Here is a 16,864-nt window from a genome sequence, read left to right as displayed (position 1 = left end):
GTCCACTTAAGGAAAGCCACCTTAAATTTTGATCTGTTCATCTGGTACACAGGGAGGTAGCTCTACCCCTTCTGCTCCTTGCTTGGACAGATACTCCATGTGGTCCCAGCCACTCGGTCCTCTGGCAGGGGAGAGGATGAGGAGAGCTGGGGGGCTGGTCCATCTAGCATAGACATCAAACAATTTCAGGAAGAAAGACTTGAAAACCTGTCCTCAAACAAATACTTGTCCCTGAATGTCCATGGCAGGACTATTCCCAAGAGCCAAAAGGTGGAAACAACTCGTGTCCATCGAGATAAATGGGTAAACAATATGCAGTATAGCCATTCAGTGGGCTATTATTCAGCCACTTTAAAAAGGAACAACATATGATACAGCTGCAGTGTGGGTGAACCTCAGAAATATTAGGCTAAGTGAAAGAGGCCCAGACACAAAAGGACAAATTGATTCCACATAGTGAAATATCCAGAAGAGCTATAGAAACAGAATTCAGATCGGCGGTTGCTAGGGAGGGGTTGGGGATTATGTTTGACAGGTATGGGGTTTTCTTTTAGGTTGAGGAAAGTGTTCTAGAAGTAGGTAATGGTGATGGTTCTACAACTTTGTGAATATACTAAAAAAAAAAAGCAGGGACTTTTATACTGTAAAATGGTTTTTATGTTATGTGAATTTTACTGCAATTTTTAAAATTTCCAGAAGATTTTTCTTTTTAATTACCTCTGACCAGTTTTTTCTGTTTGTTTGTTTTTTGTTTTTTCTCTCTTGTCTGTTTACTCATTTGTCTGCTTATTGTTTTTGCTCGGTGCCTGTTTTTTTTTGTTTTTGTTTTTAAAATTTATTTTTTTAATTCATTTTTAAAAAATATTACATTCAAAAAATATGCCGTCCCCATGTACCCCCCAACCCCCCACCCCACCACTCCCCCCATAGCAACATTCCCCTCCATCATCATGACACACCCATTGCATTCGATGAATACATCTCTGAGCATCGCCGCACCTCATGGTCAATGGTCCACAGCATAGCCCACACTCTCCCACGTTCCATCCAGCGGGCCATGGGAGGACCCACAATGTTCGGTAATCATCCCTGCAGCACCACCCAGGACAACCCCAAGCCCCGCAAACGCCTCCACATCCCATCTCCTCCTCCCATTCCCCACACCCAGCAGCCACCACGGCCACCCTCTCCACACCAACGCCACATTTTCCTCGATTGCCAACCACAGTAGCTCATGAATAGAATATCAGCAAGTCCACTCTAATCTATACTCTATTCCTCCATCCTGTGGACCTTGGATTGGTTGTGTCCACTCCACATCCATATCAAGAGGGGGCCTAGATTCCACATGGATGCTGGATGCAATCCTCCTGCTTTCAGCTGCAGGCACTCTTGGCTCCATGGTGTGGTGGCCAACATTTTTCAACTCCATGTTAGCTGAGTGGGATAAGTCCAACAAACCAGAGTGCAGGAGCCAAAGTCTGCCGAGGCTTAGGACCCAGCCACCACATGGTCAGTCCAGAGATTCAGATACCCCGGGTATACCCCAAACCTCAGCACCAACTACAATTCTGGTAAAGTAACCGGAAAGGCTTGTGAAAAGAGATCACACCTGAGTCCAGCTCCATCACACAGAAACACCAACTCCAAAGAAGGGCCAACTGACATGGCACTGAACTCCATCTGCCATGACCATAGAACCTGTGGGTCTCTGTAGCCCTCAGAAGAACCAGTACCTGGGGTTGTATCTACTTTATCTGTCTCTGGGACTCTGCTCAGGTGTGCATAAGTGCAACCCCTCTGATAACCCCCCAACTCTTTTTTAGAGACTCATAGCCATATAAACTCATTTTTCCTTTCCATTTCCCCCTTGATTTAGGTCAAAAAGCATTTTTAACTGCTGTTATTATATGTAGTCAAAGATATTCTGCTGGTCCGAGTTGAACCTTTTATTCAAGGTCATTTTCTAGTTACATCATCAGCTGGTACTTGGTATTGATACCTCGGTGCCAGAGAGGCTCATCCCCGGGAGTCATGTCTCACGCTGGAGGGAAGGCAACAAATTTACATGCTGAGTTTGGCTTTGAGACTGGCCACATTTGAGCAACACGGAGGCTCTCAGGAGTAACTCTTAGGCACACTGCTGCTCTACGCCTTGTTCTTATTTCAGGTGCACAGGCTCATAAGCATAGCCATTAGTATCAGGGGCTTATTGTTGGATCTTCATTCATTTTTGGTCTTTGTCATTGCACTTCGGGGATTGCTGCTATTCCTTTAGGGACTGTGATAGAGCTCCCCTGGCTAGAATCTCAGCACTCCCTCAGTTGTTGTTTTTAATTGTTTCCACTATGAAAATATTCAAACATTTTTATATACCCTGGATATATGCCCTTTAGAACTCCCTGCCAACCATGTGTCCCCTGTCAATAACATCCCACACTAGTATTCCTCCACTGCCCTTGTTGAACCTCTCTGTGATCCAAAACTTCCTAAAAAGTGAAGCCCAATATATTGCCAGGTTCCCTTAATAGTAAAATGGAATATAGCGATGAGTTTAAAGGTTAGATATAGAATACATATTAATTTGGAAATATTCTACATCCTATCTTTTTCTTTTTTCTAATTATAAAGCTTATCTTCACAAGAATCTCAGATCACAGTAATTCATATATACAATATACAGTACTCACACATATCCAACATAAAACCTTTTCCCTTCCACAGCAATAATCTTTTTACGTATTCATACTATATTTACTGAAACTGATGTACAGATATTGAGACAATAGCTTTCAAACAAGGTAACATTTGGGTTTACATTGTGGTTTATATTTTAGACTATATAGTTTTCTAAATTTTTAGCTATCTTATGTTTTACATTATGATTTACATTTTAGCCTATCAGCCCCTATATATTTTTGGTGTAATTTTACATGTCTTATATCCATCCTTGCGTACTCTTGTAGAACACTTCTATTGCCCTCACAGTTACATTGGTTCCATCTATTCAATACCTCCTTCCCCCTCCCCTCAGGGCCCACAGTGACAGTCAATCTTCATTTCTTGAGGAGCCATGTTCAGAGATACTTGCAACAGTTTTAAGGGCTTGACATGCTCAACTGCCCTAATGCCCTGGGAGACACCATTTCTCTTGAGAGATACAGTTCCCTCTATTTGATGGCTTCAGTCCTCCCAGGATGTAGATATACCTTCATTTTCATTATATAGGTCTCTACCCAATGGTATAACCCACTCTGGCAAAATGAGCATTCACATATTCCCTAGGAGTCTGCCCCGCACCAGGTTATCCCCTTTAAGTATCTTAAACAGTTAACTTTCCTTATTATATTTTTGAAAAGGTTTTCTCAACATTATACTCTCAACGAACACCTGACAATCTCCTATGTTCGTATGTTACCCCACCCTCCCCCCAATTTCTTGGGCAATATTACCCGTCCTCCCATTCCTAGCCCCATCGGTGCCTGTTTTTGTTTCTGTTTTGTTTTAAGAGGCACCGCGAACCGAACCCGGAACCTCCCGTGTGGGAGGTGGGAGCTCAACTGCTTGAGCCACATCTGCTTCCCCCAGGTTGACTTTTATATGCCCTGCTATAAGGTGTTTCACAGTTACCTGAACTCTTTCTATTCCCAAACTGAACTTATTTCTTTATGAAACAAACAAAACGCCAGCCTCCCGTTATTTGCCTCCCAACTTCCCTGTCTCTGCCATCTTTTCAACACTTTGTTATGGTCAGCTCTTTGGGCCCCCCTGCCTGCTGCCTGTGCGTCTGGTCCGAGCCGCTGAGTCTTCCACAGAACCCCACCTCCCCGACCTTCTCCTCTCCCGTGGGTATTCGCCAGCATTCTCTGGGGGAGAAGATCCACGAAGAGAGATAGGTAAATGCTGCAAGATGTTTGTAAGAATGGTCTCACGTGACTGTGGGGATGGACGAGTCCCAGTTCCGTAGGGCAGGCCTCAAGCTGGGATCTCCAGGGAAGGTGGGCTGTTGGAGATCCCCCTCCTCACTGTGGAATCATCACTTTTCCTTGTAAAGCCTTCACCTGCTTGGATGTCGCTGTAATCTTGCATCGATGTGGTCAATTTACTGATGATTTAGATCCATGAAATAACCTCACAGTGATGGTCAAGCCGGGGCTCGCGTCACCAAATGACTGGATGCCATAACCTGGCCGGGTTGACCCGCTCGCTCAACCATCACACCTTGCGGGGGCCCTCAGCCACTCTGGGCTCTCGGCATCTTTTGCACAGCCCCCAGACCGGTCCATGTTCTGGCTCACCTTTTTAATCCTGCTGCTTGCCAACATAAAGCCCTTGCTCTTCATTTGTGGGGTGCCCCCCTCCCCCAGCACTGCTGCATTTCTTCTCTTGATGAATTCACTTCTCCTCTCCCTTCAAGGTCAGCTCCCAATTCTACCTCTTTTGTGGGATGTTTCCTGGCTTTCTGCCCTCATTCTGATCATTTTCTTCACTGTAGTTTGATAAACATCTTGACCATAATATTCATTTTGCCTAAATTTACATTTGCTTTTTGCATTTTTGCCTGGTTTGAATCTCATTCCTCCTCCATTTCCCCAAAGATGACTAACCTGTGAACACATGGTTTGTACCATACATTGCTTCTTGAAGTGAATGAGACATCGTTTAATGTTGCATTTAGTATATTTCATTCTTTTTAATTTTATTGTGGTAACATATAGATAACATAAAAATTGCTGTTTTAGCCGTTTTTAATTGTACCCTTCAGTGGCTTGAATTATATTCACAGTGTTTTCCACCATCACCACCTTCTGTTGCCAAACCTCTTGGCCACCCCTAACAGAAACTCTGCACCCGTTAAGCAATAACTCCTCTTTCTTCCTCTCCCTAGCCCCAGTCTGCTTCCTGTCTCTATGAATTCTAGATATTTCATGGATGCGGAATCATGCAGTGTTTGTCCTTTTGTGTCTGGCTTATTTCACGGTGCATAATGTTTCCAGATTCATCTATGTTGTAGAGCATATATCATAACTTCATTCCTTTTTAGGGCTGAGTAATATTCCATGGTATGGATATAATGCATTTTGTGTATCCATTCATCTGTTGATGGACACATGGGTTGTTTGTTTCTACCTTTTTGCTATTGTGACTAATACTGCTCAAGCATCGAAATAAAGAAATATGTTTGAGCTCCTGTTTTCAGTTCCTTGGGGTATATACTTAGGAATGGTACTTTTCTGGTTGTTTTTTTGTCGTTGTTGTTTTGTTTTATTTTTAGGAGGTACTGGGGATTGAACCCAGGACCTCATACATGCGAAGCAGGTGCTCAGCCACTGAGCTACATTCACTCCCCAGGTAAGTTTATTTTATAACTAATGTTGAGAGAATACCTTGGCCGCACCCAAGTTTTTAAAAACTTCCAGAAGTTGTCATTTTCTTGCTTATCAGTCTCCTTCTTAATCACATTGCCTTGGTCAGAAAAAGAAACAAATTGACAGCTGGCATCCCTAACTTTTAAGATTTTTCACTTTCCTGTACAGTGCCAGTTTTCCGAGACACTTTGAAACGTGTTGGCTCTGCTTTCACCCTTGGAATTAGCAACTGGTAGAAATCTGTTTATGAAACATTAGTTAGTATAACACTGAAAAATTTTCTACACCTGCAAATGTATATTTTTAAAAAGGAAACATAAGCATGATTTGGGTGATTGGTGCTTTTTTTAGCTTCCTCATAATTAAAATATAAAGCACACGTTTGTTAAGCTGTGGTTACAGGAGGTAAAAGATTCACTTACAACGTATGCGCCTGGAGGCAAAAGCGTTCCACGCGGCAGTTTGAGTTTTCCTGGCAGGTTGTGTTTACACACCTGTTTCCCAGGCAGGCAGTCGTTGTCCTCTGAAGCTCTGCTCTGGAGTTTATGAGGCTCTCAGGAGCCTCAGACCCCATCCTTTCCATTAGCGCTCGTGGCGCCTGGTGTAGTTCTCTTTGTCCTAGGTCTTCAAGTATTTCCACTGGGAGTTCTAGCTCTGAAATATTTAGAATATTGGCTTCAGAATAACTGGAATTGTGCCAGGTTTGCTTCTTCTGCAGATAAACGGGAAAGCGCTTGACAAAGGACAAAGTCAAGGTCCGTGGACTTAAACAGGATGCAGTGTGTCTCGGGGAAGCTAACCTTGCTCCTGTTTTTTTTAGAAAGGCAAGAAGGTCTTGCATTGAAAGGAAGACAAGCAGATTTGACCTGAGAAGGTCATTCCTAGGGACACCGTCCCCTGCGGATCCCAGCCTCCCCGGGGTCACAGCTGACCTCGGCTGGGTCTCTGCTGACCCTGCAGTGAAGCCCTCGGCCACAGAGCTCCCTGGGGACTCCCCCTGCATGCTGAGTGCATGCTGAGACTAAATTTATGCTGGTCAAGCCGTAGCTGGTGACTGGAAAGAGATGGCAGAATCTTGGACCGGTTGAGAGCAGAAGTTGTCAGTTTCCGAGGGGGTTAGCTACTATATGGCCCGCGCTGCCTGTTACAGGAGGTCATTACTCAGGGTCACCACCTCCACGTGGTCGCGCTGGGTTCTGCATGAATCTTAGGCCATGCCTAGAAACATAGTGCTCGCGTGCTTACGAAACGGTATCGCCGCCCTAGACGGTCCAGCTCATTTTTATTAGTTTCAATCTGTTTAAAACTAGCTTTGGGGTAGTGGATGTGGCTCAAGCGATTGGGCTCCCATCCACCCTATGGGAGGTCCCAGACTTGCTTCCCGGGGCCTCCTGGTGAAGATGAGCTGGCCTGCGCGGCGAGCTGTACCACAAGAAAAAAATTTAAAAAACACAGAGAAAAGACAATGAGAGACACAACAAACCAGGGAGCTGAGGTGGCTCAATCGGGGAGCGCCTCTCTCCCAGGTCAGAAGGTCCTGGGATCAGTTCCTGGTCCTCCTAAAGAGAAGACAAGCAGACACAGAAGAACACGCAGCAAATGGACACAGAGAGGAGACAGCGCACGCAAGCAGCGGGGGAGGGGGGAATAAAAATAAAGTAAATCTTTAAAAAATAAAATGAGCCTTTGTGTTCTTATGAGATCGAGGGCAGCCAGTTCATAGCACAAGGCAGGGCCCCCGAGGCTTCTGTGCTGAAGTGAGGCCCTAGCTGGCTCCTTCTGCCCCAGGACGCCTTCCCCACTCAATTTTCTCGTGAATTTCCGAAACTCAGTTTTTATTGCCTCTTACATCTTCACTTCTACTCTCTGTTCCGGGATACAACCACGTCTGTATTGGTACTGGTCTCTTCATCTCCTGCAAAATGTTATCAGCACCAAAAGTTTTACTCTGACTACTACCCGCACTCCCCCATATGAGAAGGCTAAATGAGGACATAGTACTTGGTGTGCATTGCTTCCCCTTACCAAATTTGTGCACAGGTTATTTAGAGAGAGAGAAAAGCGTTGATCAGTGGCACGGTGGTAAAGGGAATTTCAAACACCTCTTCAAAATGTGCAAATATATTCTATCAAAACTTTACGAAGTTTATTATTGAAGAAAATAAGTAATTAAGAAAAACAGCCTTTGGCTAGAGTCCCATTCAGTTCGAAGCGAGAAGCGCCTCGCACGACCAGTCCCGGAGCTTGGACGTTGGAGCTGTGCAGAGGGATGACCAGCGCCCCCTACCTGTGTGCAGCGTAGGCTCTCCTGGGCAGAGGAGGTGTGTGCCGCCAGAACACACGAGCCCTCATTCGCCAAGTGGCTGCATAAACGCTCAGGGAAGCACCATCCCGTCGAGACCGGGGGTGGCCAGAAGTGTGTGCAGAAGGTCAGCTCAAGGGGAGGGGAGGAGTGAAGACGGGCCAGGCGGTGGGCGCTTACGAAACCTGAGGGTCCAACCTGCAGGAGCAGGTTTGGGGTGGCAAGGTGGAGCCACGCTGAGGGGCTACTCATGCCATTTTTTTAAATACTTTTTTTTTAATTTTTAAATTTTTATCCCCCTCCCCAAAATGACTTCCTTGTATCTGTTAGCTCATTGTTTGCACTCGTCTGATTGTTGTTTGCTTGTCGTCTGCTCATTGTTTCTGCTCGGTGCTGCATGTTGTTTGATTGTCTTCTCTAGGAGGCACCAGGAACCGAATCCAGGACCTCCCATTTGGGAGGCAGGTGCTCAACCCTTTGAGCCACAGCTACATCCACTCATGCCATTTTGATCTGGAAGTTTTTAACTTTATTTTAGTTTTTACTAGCCATCATCTCTTAATCCTCTGGCTTCTCTTTGTCATTGGAAGCCTTCCATTTCCGTTGTTCTCCTCCTCTTAACATTCTTCATTACGTTTTGATTTGTTTTTTATAATTGATAGCAGAATGACTTACAACACAATAAGAATGATAATTGTGGGAAGAGCCCACACCCCCTTGGATGGAAATTGGAGGCTCCCTTCTGACCCCCCAATGCCATGCCCTTGTGCTTTGGGGGGACATGGACCACTTTGAAAGCCTTATGAGAACTGTGGAGGGGAGATGAGACCCCAGCCTTCTTATGGCCCCGGGGGCCCCTGAACTCTGGGTTAAGGGACCGCCCAGGGGTAGGGGTGGGGCCCGTGGCGGAGCTGGTGCAGGGAGATCCCTCCGCAAGATGCTTTCCTGTGCGGTGGCCCTCTGGGCCACTGGGCCACGCTCGTGATGCCTCGCACAATCCAGGCCCCAGGGAGCCACACGTTTTGAAAGCCGTGGCCTCAGCCGTGGCCTGACTTTGGGCGCAGGACACCACTGCCTCTAGTTGCCTCCTCAGAGTCTCCTCAAGACTCCTTTGCACACACCAAGGCCCAGGCAGGAGACCAGGCACACCCCGGACCTCGGGACGCTCCCTCAGGCGCAGGGTCCCAGGACCCTCCCCGGCCGGGGCAGAGGCTGGGTCTGGAGAGGAGCGAGCATCTCTTGGTCCTGCTTCCTTTGTTGTTGTTTTAATAAAAGTAACGACCCTCTCACTCCTGGATTTTAAACCATGTTACCAAGCTACAGAGATAAAAAAACCAGTGTGGTACTGGCATAAAGATAGACGCACAGACCAACGGAACCAACTTGATGGTTCAGAAACAGACCCTCACATCTGTGGTCAAGTGAGTTGTGACTAGCCTGTCAAACCTACCCAGCTCTGGCAGAACAGTCCATTCAACAAATATGCTAGGAGAACTGGATATCCACAGTCAAAAGAAAGAAAGAGGACCCCCATCTCACACCCTATCCAAAGATTAACTCAAAATGGAGCAAAGAGGGAAATGGACTTGGCCCAGTGGTTAGGGCGTCCGTCTACCACATGGGAGGTCCGCGGTTCAAACCCTGGGCCTCCTTGCCCCGTGTGGAGCTGGCCCATGCGCAGCGCTGATGGGTGCAAGGAGTGCCCTGCCATGCATAGGGGAGCCCCACGTGCAAGGAGTGTGCCCCGTAAGGAGAGCCGCCCAGCGTGAAAGAAAGTGCAGCCTGCCCAGGAATGGCACCGCCCACACTTCCCGTGCTGCTGACAACAACAGAAGTGGACAAAGAAACAAGACGCAGCAAATAGACACAGAGAACAGACAACTGGGGTTGGGGGAGGAATTAAATAAATAAATAAATCTTAAAAAAAAAAAATGGAGCAAAGACCTAAATATAAAAGCAAGAACCATAAAGCATCTAGAAGAAAATGTAGAAAACATCTCCAAGACCTGGTGGTACGTAGTGGCTTCTTAAAGGAGATGGGAGGACTGAGAAGGACTGCTGATGCTTAATGTGTGTAGAAGTTTCAATTAACTTTAGCAAGTGTGGAAGTGTATGGAGTCACTTGTGATACCTTGTGATGAGTAACAGCTGGTTTATAAACAGGAACGTGGCTGAAAGGGGTAGTCTAGGGATGTAAATGCCTGTTGAAAGAAAGCTAGAGAATAATCTAAGGACCGAGTAGCACAGTGAACCCAGAGGTGGATGAGAATGTGGTTGATGGTACAGATGCAAGAGTGTCCTTCTGTGAGCTAGAGCAGATGTACATCACTCTTGTAGGGTGGTGGGAAAGTGAAGCAGCATGGGAAAACACAACTGGAGTGGCCTGTGGACTGTGGTTAACCGCAATACTGTAATAGCTATGCGTCTATGCAAAGATGTACTGTGTTGATAATGGGGAGTATGGAAAAAGTGTGCCACATGTACAATTTGGACCCTGGTTGGTGATAATTGTCTGATGATGTTATCTCATAATCAGTAAAAAAGGTCCCACCACATTGTGGTGTGTTGATGAGGGGATGTTGTAGGGCAGTTCTGCACGTGTGCATGGTTGTTTTGTATGTTCACAACTTCTGAAGTAAACATTTATTTAAAAAACTAATAATAGGGTGGGTTGGGGGGAAAATACACCAAATATGAGATAGGGTTGATAGTTAGCAGTAAGATTTTGATGATATTCTTCCATAATTTGTGACAAACGTCTCTCAATAATGCAAGGTGTTGGTGATGGGTTGTGTATGGGAGCCCTTTATGATGTTATGCATGTTTATTTTATAAGTTCACAACTTTAACTCTACATTTACTGTTAATGCATATTCACGTATGAATGATCTAAAAAAAAATAATAGGGCATGAGGTTGGGGGAAAATATATCAAAAGTAAGATACTTTGGTTTCAGTAGTAATATTTTGAGGATACTCTTTCATCATTAGTTTAAAATGTTTTACAACAATGCAAGGTATTGGTGGTAGAGTGAGGTAGGAGAGCCCTGTGTAATGTTATGCATGTTTGTTTTGTAAGTTCATAACTTTAGTTTATCTAGGTTTATGTATAAGTGATATACCTCAATAAATTTTTTTAAAAATTGGAAGAGGCTGGATCGGCAGACCAAACATTGGGTGACTTGGCAGGGTTTAACCTGGAAAAGAAGCGGCTAGAGGAAATAGAATTATCTTCAAATTATAATTGTCTCCAGTAAAACTTTCTCTGGTAATGGTTAACTTTCGTATTTTATTAGAACCCACTTGAAGGACTCTCAATAAATCACTCTGGTTTGAAAAACAGGCTTTTGTTTTTATTTCTAGAAATACATTTAAGAACATCAAAGGAAATATAAAGAAGGAATCACGGGAAATGAGGTGACCCTGCATAGATGCCAAAATGCAACGAGCAGTGCACGGACGTAGCTAATTGGCCTGCAATAGAAGAAGGTCACGGTCAGCATTTTTGCAATGTCGTGAGGAACACTGGGTCGTAGTTACCAGGGAGTTTTCTTGAATGCGCCCCTCACGCCCGTTTTCTGTCATGTGCACACCTGCTGTTGAGCTGGCGCCGCGGCGGATCTGCGTGTGCGGTGAGCCCCCTCCGCCTGCCCCGGCTGACGCTGTGCTGTCCCTCGGCAGGTACGGCGTGAGTCCCGAGAACATCATCCTGTACGGGCAGAGCATCGGCACGGTGCCCACAGTGGACCTGGCCTCGCGCTACGAGTGCGCCGCCGTCATCCTCCACTCCCCGCTCATGTCGGGGCTGCGGGTGGCCTTTCCCGACACCAGGAAGACCTACTGCTTCGACGCTTTCCCCAGGTGAGTGCTCAGGTGGGCAGCCGCCCCTCCTCTGGCCTCGGGAGCTGGGCGCCGCCGCTACCTGCGCCAACGAGCGAATGGTTACCGAGCGCGGCCACCCGGCAGACCCCGGGCCGGGCGCGTGGGCTTCCGGGGTGGCCTTGACCACCTCGGGTGGACAGAGATGAGGCAGACTGTGTGAGGGCACAACTAGCCCGGGGACATCCACTCCCAGGAAAACCATAGACTTCTGCAGTTATGACATTTCTCTGACTTTTCCACTCAGATAATGCAGGTAAGGGAGAAGTGCCAAACTCAGTTCATCTTTGTAAATAGAATAAAAAAATTAAGCTACTTGCAAGCCAGGTGTTGCCCTTCGGGAACGGGCTGCAGGGACAAAAAGTGACCCCACGCTCTGCCCAATCCCAGCCCTCCTGCGGGCCACTCGTTTCACCCCGCTCGCCCCCTCCCCCCAGCACGGTGCCCCTGCCAAGGGGCCTGCACCCTCGAAGGGAAGTGGGAGCCGCGAGCCCACTGCCAGCCGCAACCCCCTGCGAACGTCCCAGCGACGCGGAGCCACTGCCAGCTGAGTCGCTGCCCTTCTCTTGTCCCCACTGCTAGGAAGGAAAAGAGATGATAACTTTACTAGAAATGCAAAAGCACCACGCACTTGGGTTTCTTGGATAACTCTGACCATTTCTTTTTGCGTTGGTTTTGTTTAAACTGAGAAAAATGTTTTTATGAGAAAGGATTTCCCCCTAGACTTTGCCCTAAACTTGCAAAAAGTCATTGAAACAGGACTGACTGGCTACCTCTTACTGCTGTTTTTTAGAGAGAGCCCCAGCAGAGCGAGCAGGCCCTTGCAGGTTTTGACTGCCCCGTCAATTGCTGGCGTTCTGCTTTGACTTGCTAGGAAAAAACCCACCATTTGGTTACATAAACATCTGTTACACAGACGGCCCGTGTCACAGGAAGAAGTCTTCTGTTAACACCTGGTGAACTCCAGTCCTGGTGATTTATACCAGCATTCAGTGATGCTCAGCTTCCTGGGAAAGTTGAGCTGCAAATTTCGGGCAGCGTGGCTGGGAATGCTAAGTAGCGCTAATGGGGCCTTGTTTGTGCTGAATTGGTAATGTGAGGCCAGTTTGTTGAAACCCAGATTCTTAGCATGTCTGTGGAAAGAACTGCCAGGAATTGCCCTGGCAACAAAATGAATAGGTTGTTTTTTTTTTTTTCCGTCTCTGAAATTAGCATATAGCTTAAAAGACAGCTAGGACAAGTAAGGACAACTTCTTAATGAACAGAAAATTAGCAAGCAGTCTTTACTGAGATTGTCTGGTACACCAGGCATTGTGTGTTGAGCTCCGCGGGCCAGGTATTGGCCTAAATTCTGGGTGCTCGTTTTCCCACTTAATCTTTACAACAGCCTTAAGAAGTTGGGCCCCTAGACCATACTCATTTTACAGACTAGGAAACTGAGCCTTAGCAAGCTTAAGGAAATTGCCTCGTTAGGGGTGGCAAAGGTAGGCAGGAAAGAAAGGAAGAGGAGAGAGAGAGATCATTCCTTATATTTAATACCACACATTATTAATCTGACAGATTTTAAATTGTTAATGGTAGAAGTTACTTTCATCAATCACTGGGCTTGGTCACCATTTTTTTAAACAGTGTCCATTGCTACCAAATGGCAGGATGGCCTCTGTATGTGTTCAACTCTTTAAACGAAGAAACTTTCACAGTTCCCTTTAATATTTAAAAAGCAAAGAAAAAACAAAGAAAAGCCGTCCTGATCCTCCTGCGTGCATAGTTTATTATCTTTTACCTCCTTTTTGATTAGAATCAGATGGTAGAATTGAACCTCAGAGGCACCATACAGGGAGGAGAGATTCTTTTAAATTTTGCAGCATGCAGTACAGTCCCTGTTCCATCACAGCCATGTAGTAAACATCTTTTTAATTGAATATAACTGAGCATTCGTAATTCTTAGAAGAGGAAGACACTGGAAAGTTAAAGATAGGGGAAAAGGAGGTTTCCAAACAAGATTCCAAATCTGCAAATTCAAAAACTGCCCCAGCAGCTCTGATCTTTTGCCCGTTATATGACAAATGAGGTTTCGAGAATTCCTGGGATGTCTTAATGTGTCGACTGCCTGGCAGGTTCTCGGTAAAGCCTCGATGGCAGTTGTTTGTAGATCTTTGGAATGTGTAATGGATATCAGAGCTCTTTAATATCTCCCCGACCTCATGGAGTTATTTCATAATCTCTCCAGACTTGAGTTTCCTTGTTGGTGAAACAGAAGGGTAGTTCTTCTCTTGACGTGAGGTTTTGTGTCTAAGGTGCTTCTTGCAAAACACCTGGCTATGATAAATGTCTAATACATTTTAGCTAGTACTTTTAACAAAAAAGAGTCCCACAGGTAGTACCAACTAATATCCTTTTGTAACTTTGACAAGGATCAGATATGGAAAGAAAAGTAAACTATGGGAGGGACTTTGGCAAGAGGACGAACTGGAAAGAGGTTCCTGCTCGGTTTATTCCCGCGTTAAATGGCCGTTAGCCCCGTCAGGGAAGTCACCCTAGCCACCCAGCCCATCAGTGCTGTGCAGCACTTGAATTCCTCTTTGGAATATGCTTTCGGAGCCTGCAGCACATTCTTTTGAGGATCCTCAAATATTTATCCCTGGAGGGTAGGTTTGAGCTTTGTCATCAGTCAGGAGTCACTTGGAGTCATATCTAGGGATTAAGTTAAATTTTTGAGCCTAAGTAGTGTGGGTTTTGATTTTTAAAATGAGGCATTTGCTTTTATGAAATGGGTGTTTATGAACATCTCAATCGACTCTTGAAGGCAACTCTCAAAAGAGAGTTCTGAAAACACCCAGCGGCAGTGGACCAAGTGTCCTACTCCAGAAGGGGTCATTCATTCGGATATGTGAGTTCTAGCCGCTTATTTTTTAATAATGTCCTATCTCACACAGATGAATCGATTTAAAAATACTAGTTACTGTTGACTGGTTAAGTGGTTTTTAGGAATTCCGTTTTTAATTTTTAAAGAAAGCTTTGACAAAAATGGTGAACTGCAACGTGAGATCCTGGATTGGATCCTGGGGCAGGAAAAGGATGTTAGTGGAAAAAGCGGTGAGATCGGAGTGTCAGCCGGAGCTCCGCTCCTCGTCTCGGCCGGCGTTGCGGTTTCCTGGTTGCACCTGCCGCCGGGTAGGATGTGTGTCCTCCGCGAGCGGCACTGAAAGTGCCTCTTCTCCCCCTCCCGCCCTTTCTGTCTTTCAGCATCGACAAGATCTCTAAAGTCACCTCTCCCGTGCTGGTCATCCACGGCACGGAGGACGAGGTCATCGACTTCTCCCACGGCCTGGCCATGTACGAGCGCTGCCCCCGTGCTGTGGAACCCCTCTGGGTCGAGGGCGCCGGGCACAATGACATAGAGCTTTATGCACAGTATCTCGAGAGACTAAAACAGTTCATATCTCACGAGCTCCCCAATTCCTGAAGCGGACGGCGCGCCCTTACCTCCTGTCCTGTGGACGGCGGAGTCCTCGGTTTGGCCCACGCTCTCCCGGGATGGCTGCCGTGGCTCGGTGACCACCTGCCCAGCCTCTCGGGTGTTCTCCTCAGCGAGCTGGTGAAATGTCCATCTTTTGTATCTAGAAGTGGTTCTCCTAATTCACACCTGCTAATCCCAACAGGCACCACCTCCGGCCTCATTGCTTTACAGGATTGGGAATGACCGCTGGATGTGGGGACGGTTTTCCAGTGCCGGCGACAGTGTGCTCCCGTCCGTTTTCTCTCCTTTACCCGCCATTCATTACCCGTGTAAGCAGGAATCAGCCCTGTCTCCACCAAGGTTCTCAGTATTTGACACCCGGCTCTCGCTCAGCCTCTGGCTTCGCGGGTGCCGTCCGTTTGGGACGCTCTGGTAGTGTAACTGGAAATCTATTGTGATGAAAACTCCTTTGTTCATTTTTTGTCCACATGCCGACCTCTCCCCAAACAAATCACTTGAAGGGTAATTTACTGGAACTCTCGTGAACAGCTTCAACAACTGTAACCATATAAATATTCTTAAACAAAATGAAACTGGGGCTTTTTTTAAGTGTAAATTTATTACTAGCCAACAGAGTTTTAATACTTTGATTGTCTGGTTGGTCTAACCAAGAGCCTAGCAGACTTTCCTTCTGTAAAGTCCTCCTCGTAGGCTTTTTTTAAAGAACTGTACATATTTCCAATGACCTTGTGCATAGATTCCTAATGGGTAGTTTTCTTTTTGTCAGGCTACAACAATGAACTGCAAATTCCTTGTTTGTAATGTAAATGATTGAAATACATTTTGTTAATATGTTTTTATTCCTATGTTTTGCTATTAAAAAAAAATTTTATAACATTTCCAAGACAAAAATGACAACTTTATGCTTTGGAGAATTTATGTAATTAAAATTTCACGAAACTAATGTTTTTCGTTCAGGACTTACTTGGTTTCTGACACTGGAGTTGTGGCGGGTATGCTTCAGGAATGTAAGCTGCGTGAAATGGCTACACTACTTGTATTGGTCGGGGGTTTGGGTTTGGGGGTTCTTTGGCTTTATTTTCATTTTTCTTTTCAAATTTAAAAGCCTTAAATGTACTGTAAGCCTCAGATCATTGTACAGCTGGGTTGCGGTTGGTTGCCAGTCTGTGTCCTGTGGCTTGGATGCAGCACAGTGGTTGATGATGGAATAAAGGATGCATGGACCAGAATGTGTGGGCTCATGTGATTTATTTTTTTTCCCCTTCATCGCTCCATTAAAGAAAATGGGGAATGAGGAAACAAGATTTTGTCTTGGTTTGAGGAGAAACCCTTGGGGCTTCTGCTCTCTTCTTCCCTGTCTCAAGGTAAATGCTTTTGTCCTGTAAGAGAGCCAAGGTTACTTTTGGAAGAAGCCAAGAGAGAACGCGTGTCAGTAACGTGCAGTGTCTAAATAGAGCGTGCATTCGATTCGACTGCAAAGCAAAACCCACTGAGGCCTCTCTCGCTGCAGCCCCGCCAGGAGGCAGCAGGGGGCTGCGTCCTGGGGAGGGAAAAGCGAGTGCTCACCAACCTGGAGCTCAGAGTGGACCCTAGCGAGGCCGATGAGGAATGCCAGCTGTCGGCTCGCAGAACGAGCCTTCCTGAGCCTGCCGTATGTGAAAACTGGGGGACAGGCGGGAAGAGGGTTCAAGCCCACCTGTCAGGCTGCTTCCTGATCTGGGCAGGGGGCCACGGCGGGACAGTGGCTGGCTTGCCATCCCAAAGCTGGGCTGGAGGGGGAAGGCGCACAGCCAGGACTGGGGATGGAGAGCAGCTCGCCTCCGGTCCGTGGCCC

General features: G+C 46.3%; 1 protein-coding gene across 1 annotated transcript in view; it reads left to right on the top strand.

Annotated features, from left to right (window-relative positions):
* Positions 1–16,259, top strand: part of ABHD17C (abhydrolase domain containing 17C, depalmitoylase) — a 52,004-nt gene extending 35,745 nt beyond the window's left edge. The window contains exons 2-3 of the mRNA XM_058294756.2: positions 11,352–11,531; positions 14,796–16,259. Of these exons, the coding sequence (XP_058150739.1) occupies positions 11,352–11,531; positions 14,796–15,015 (400 nt within the window). The 3' untranslated portion in view covers positions 15,016–16,259. The remainder of the gene's footprint in view (positions 1–11,351; positions 11,532–14,795) is intronic.
* Positions 16,260–16,864: the final 605 nt, after the last annotated feature.

The sequence above is a fragment of the Dasypus novemcinctus genome, chromosome 3 (genome assembly GCF_030445035.2).
Source record: "Dasypus novemcinctus isolate mDasNov1 chromosome 3, mDasNov1.1.hap2, whole genome shotgun sequence".
NCBI lineage: Eukaryota > Metazoa > Chordata > Mammalia > Cingulata > Dasypodidae > Dasypus > Dasypus novemcinctus.
This window is presented reverse-complemented; position numbering and strand designations above follow the sequence as displayed.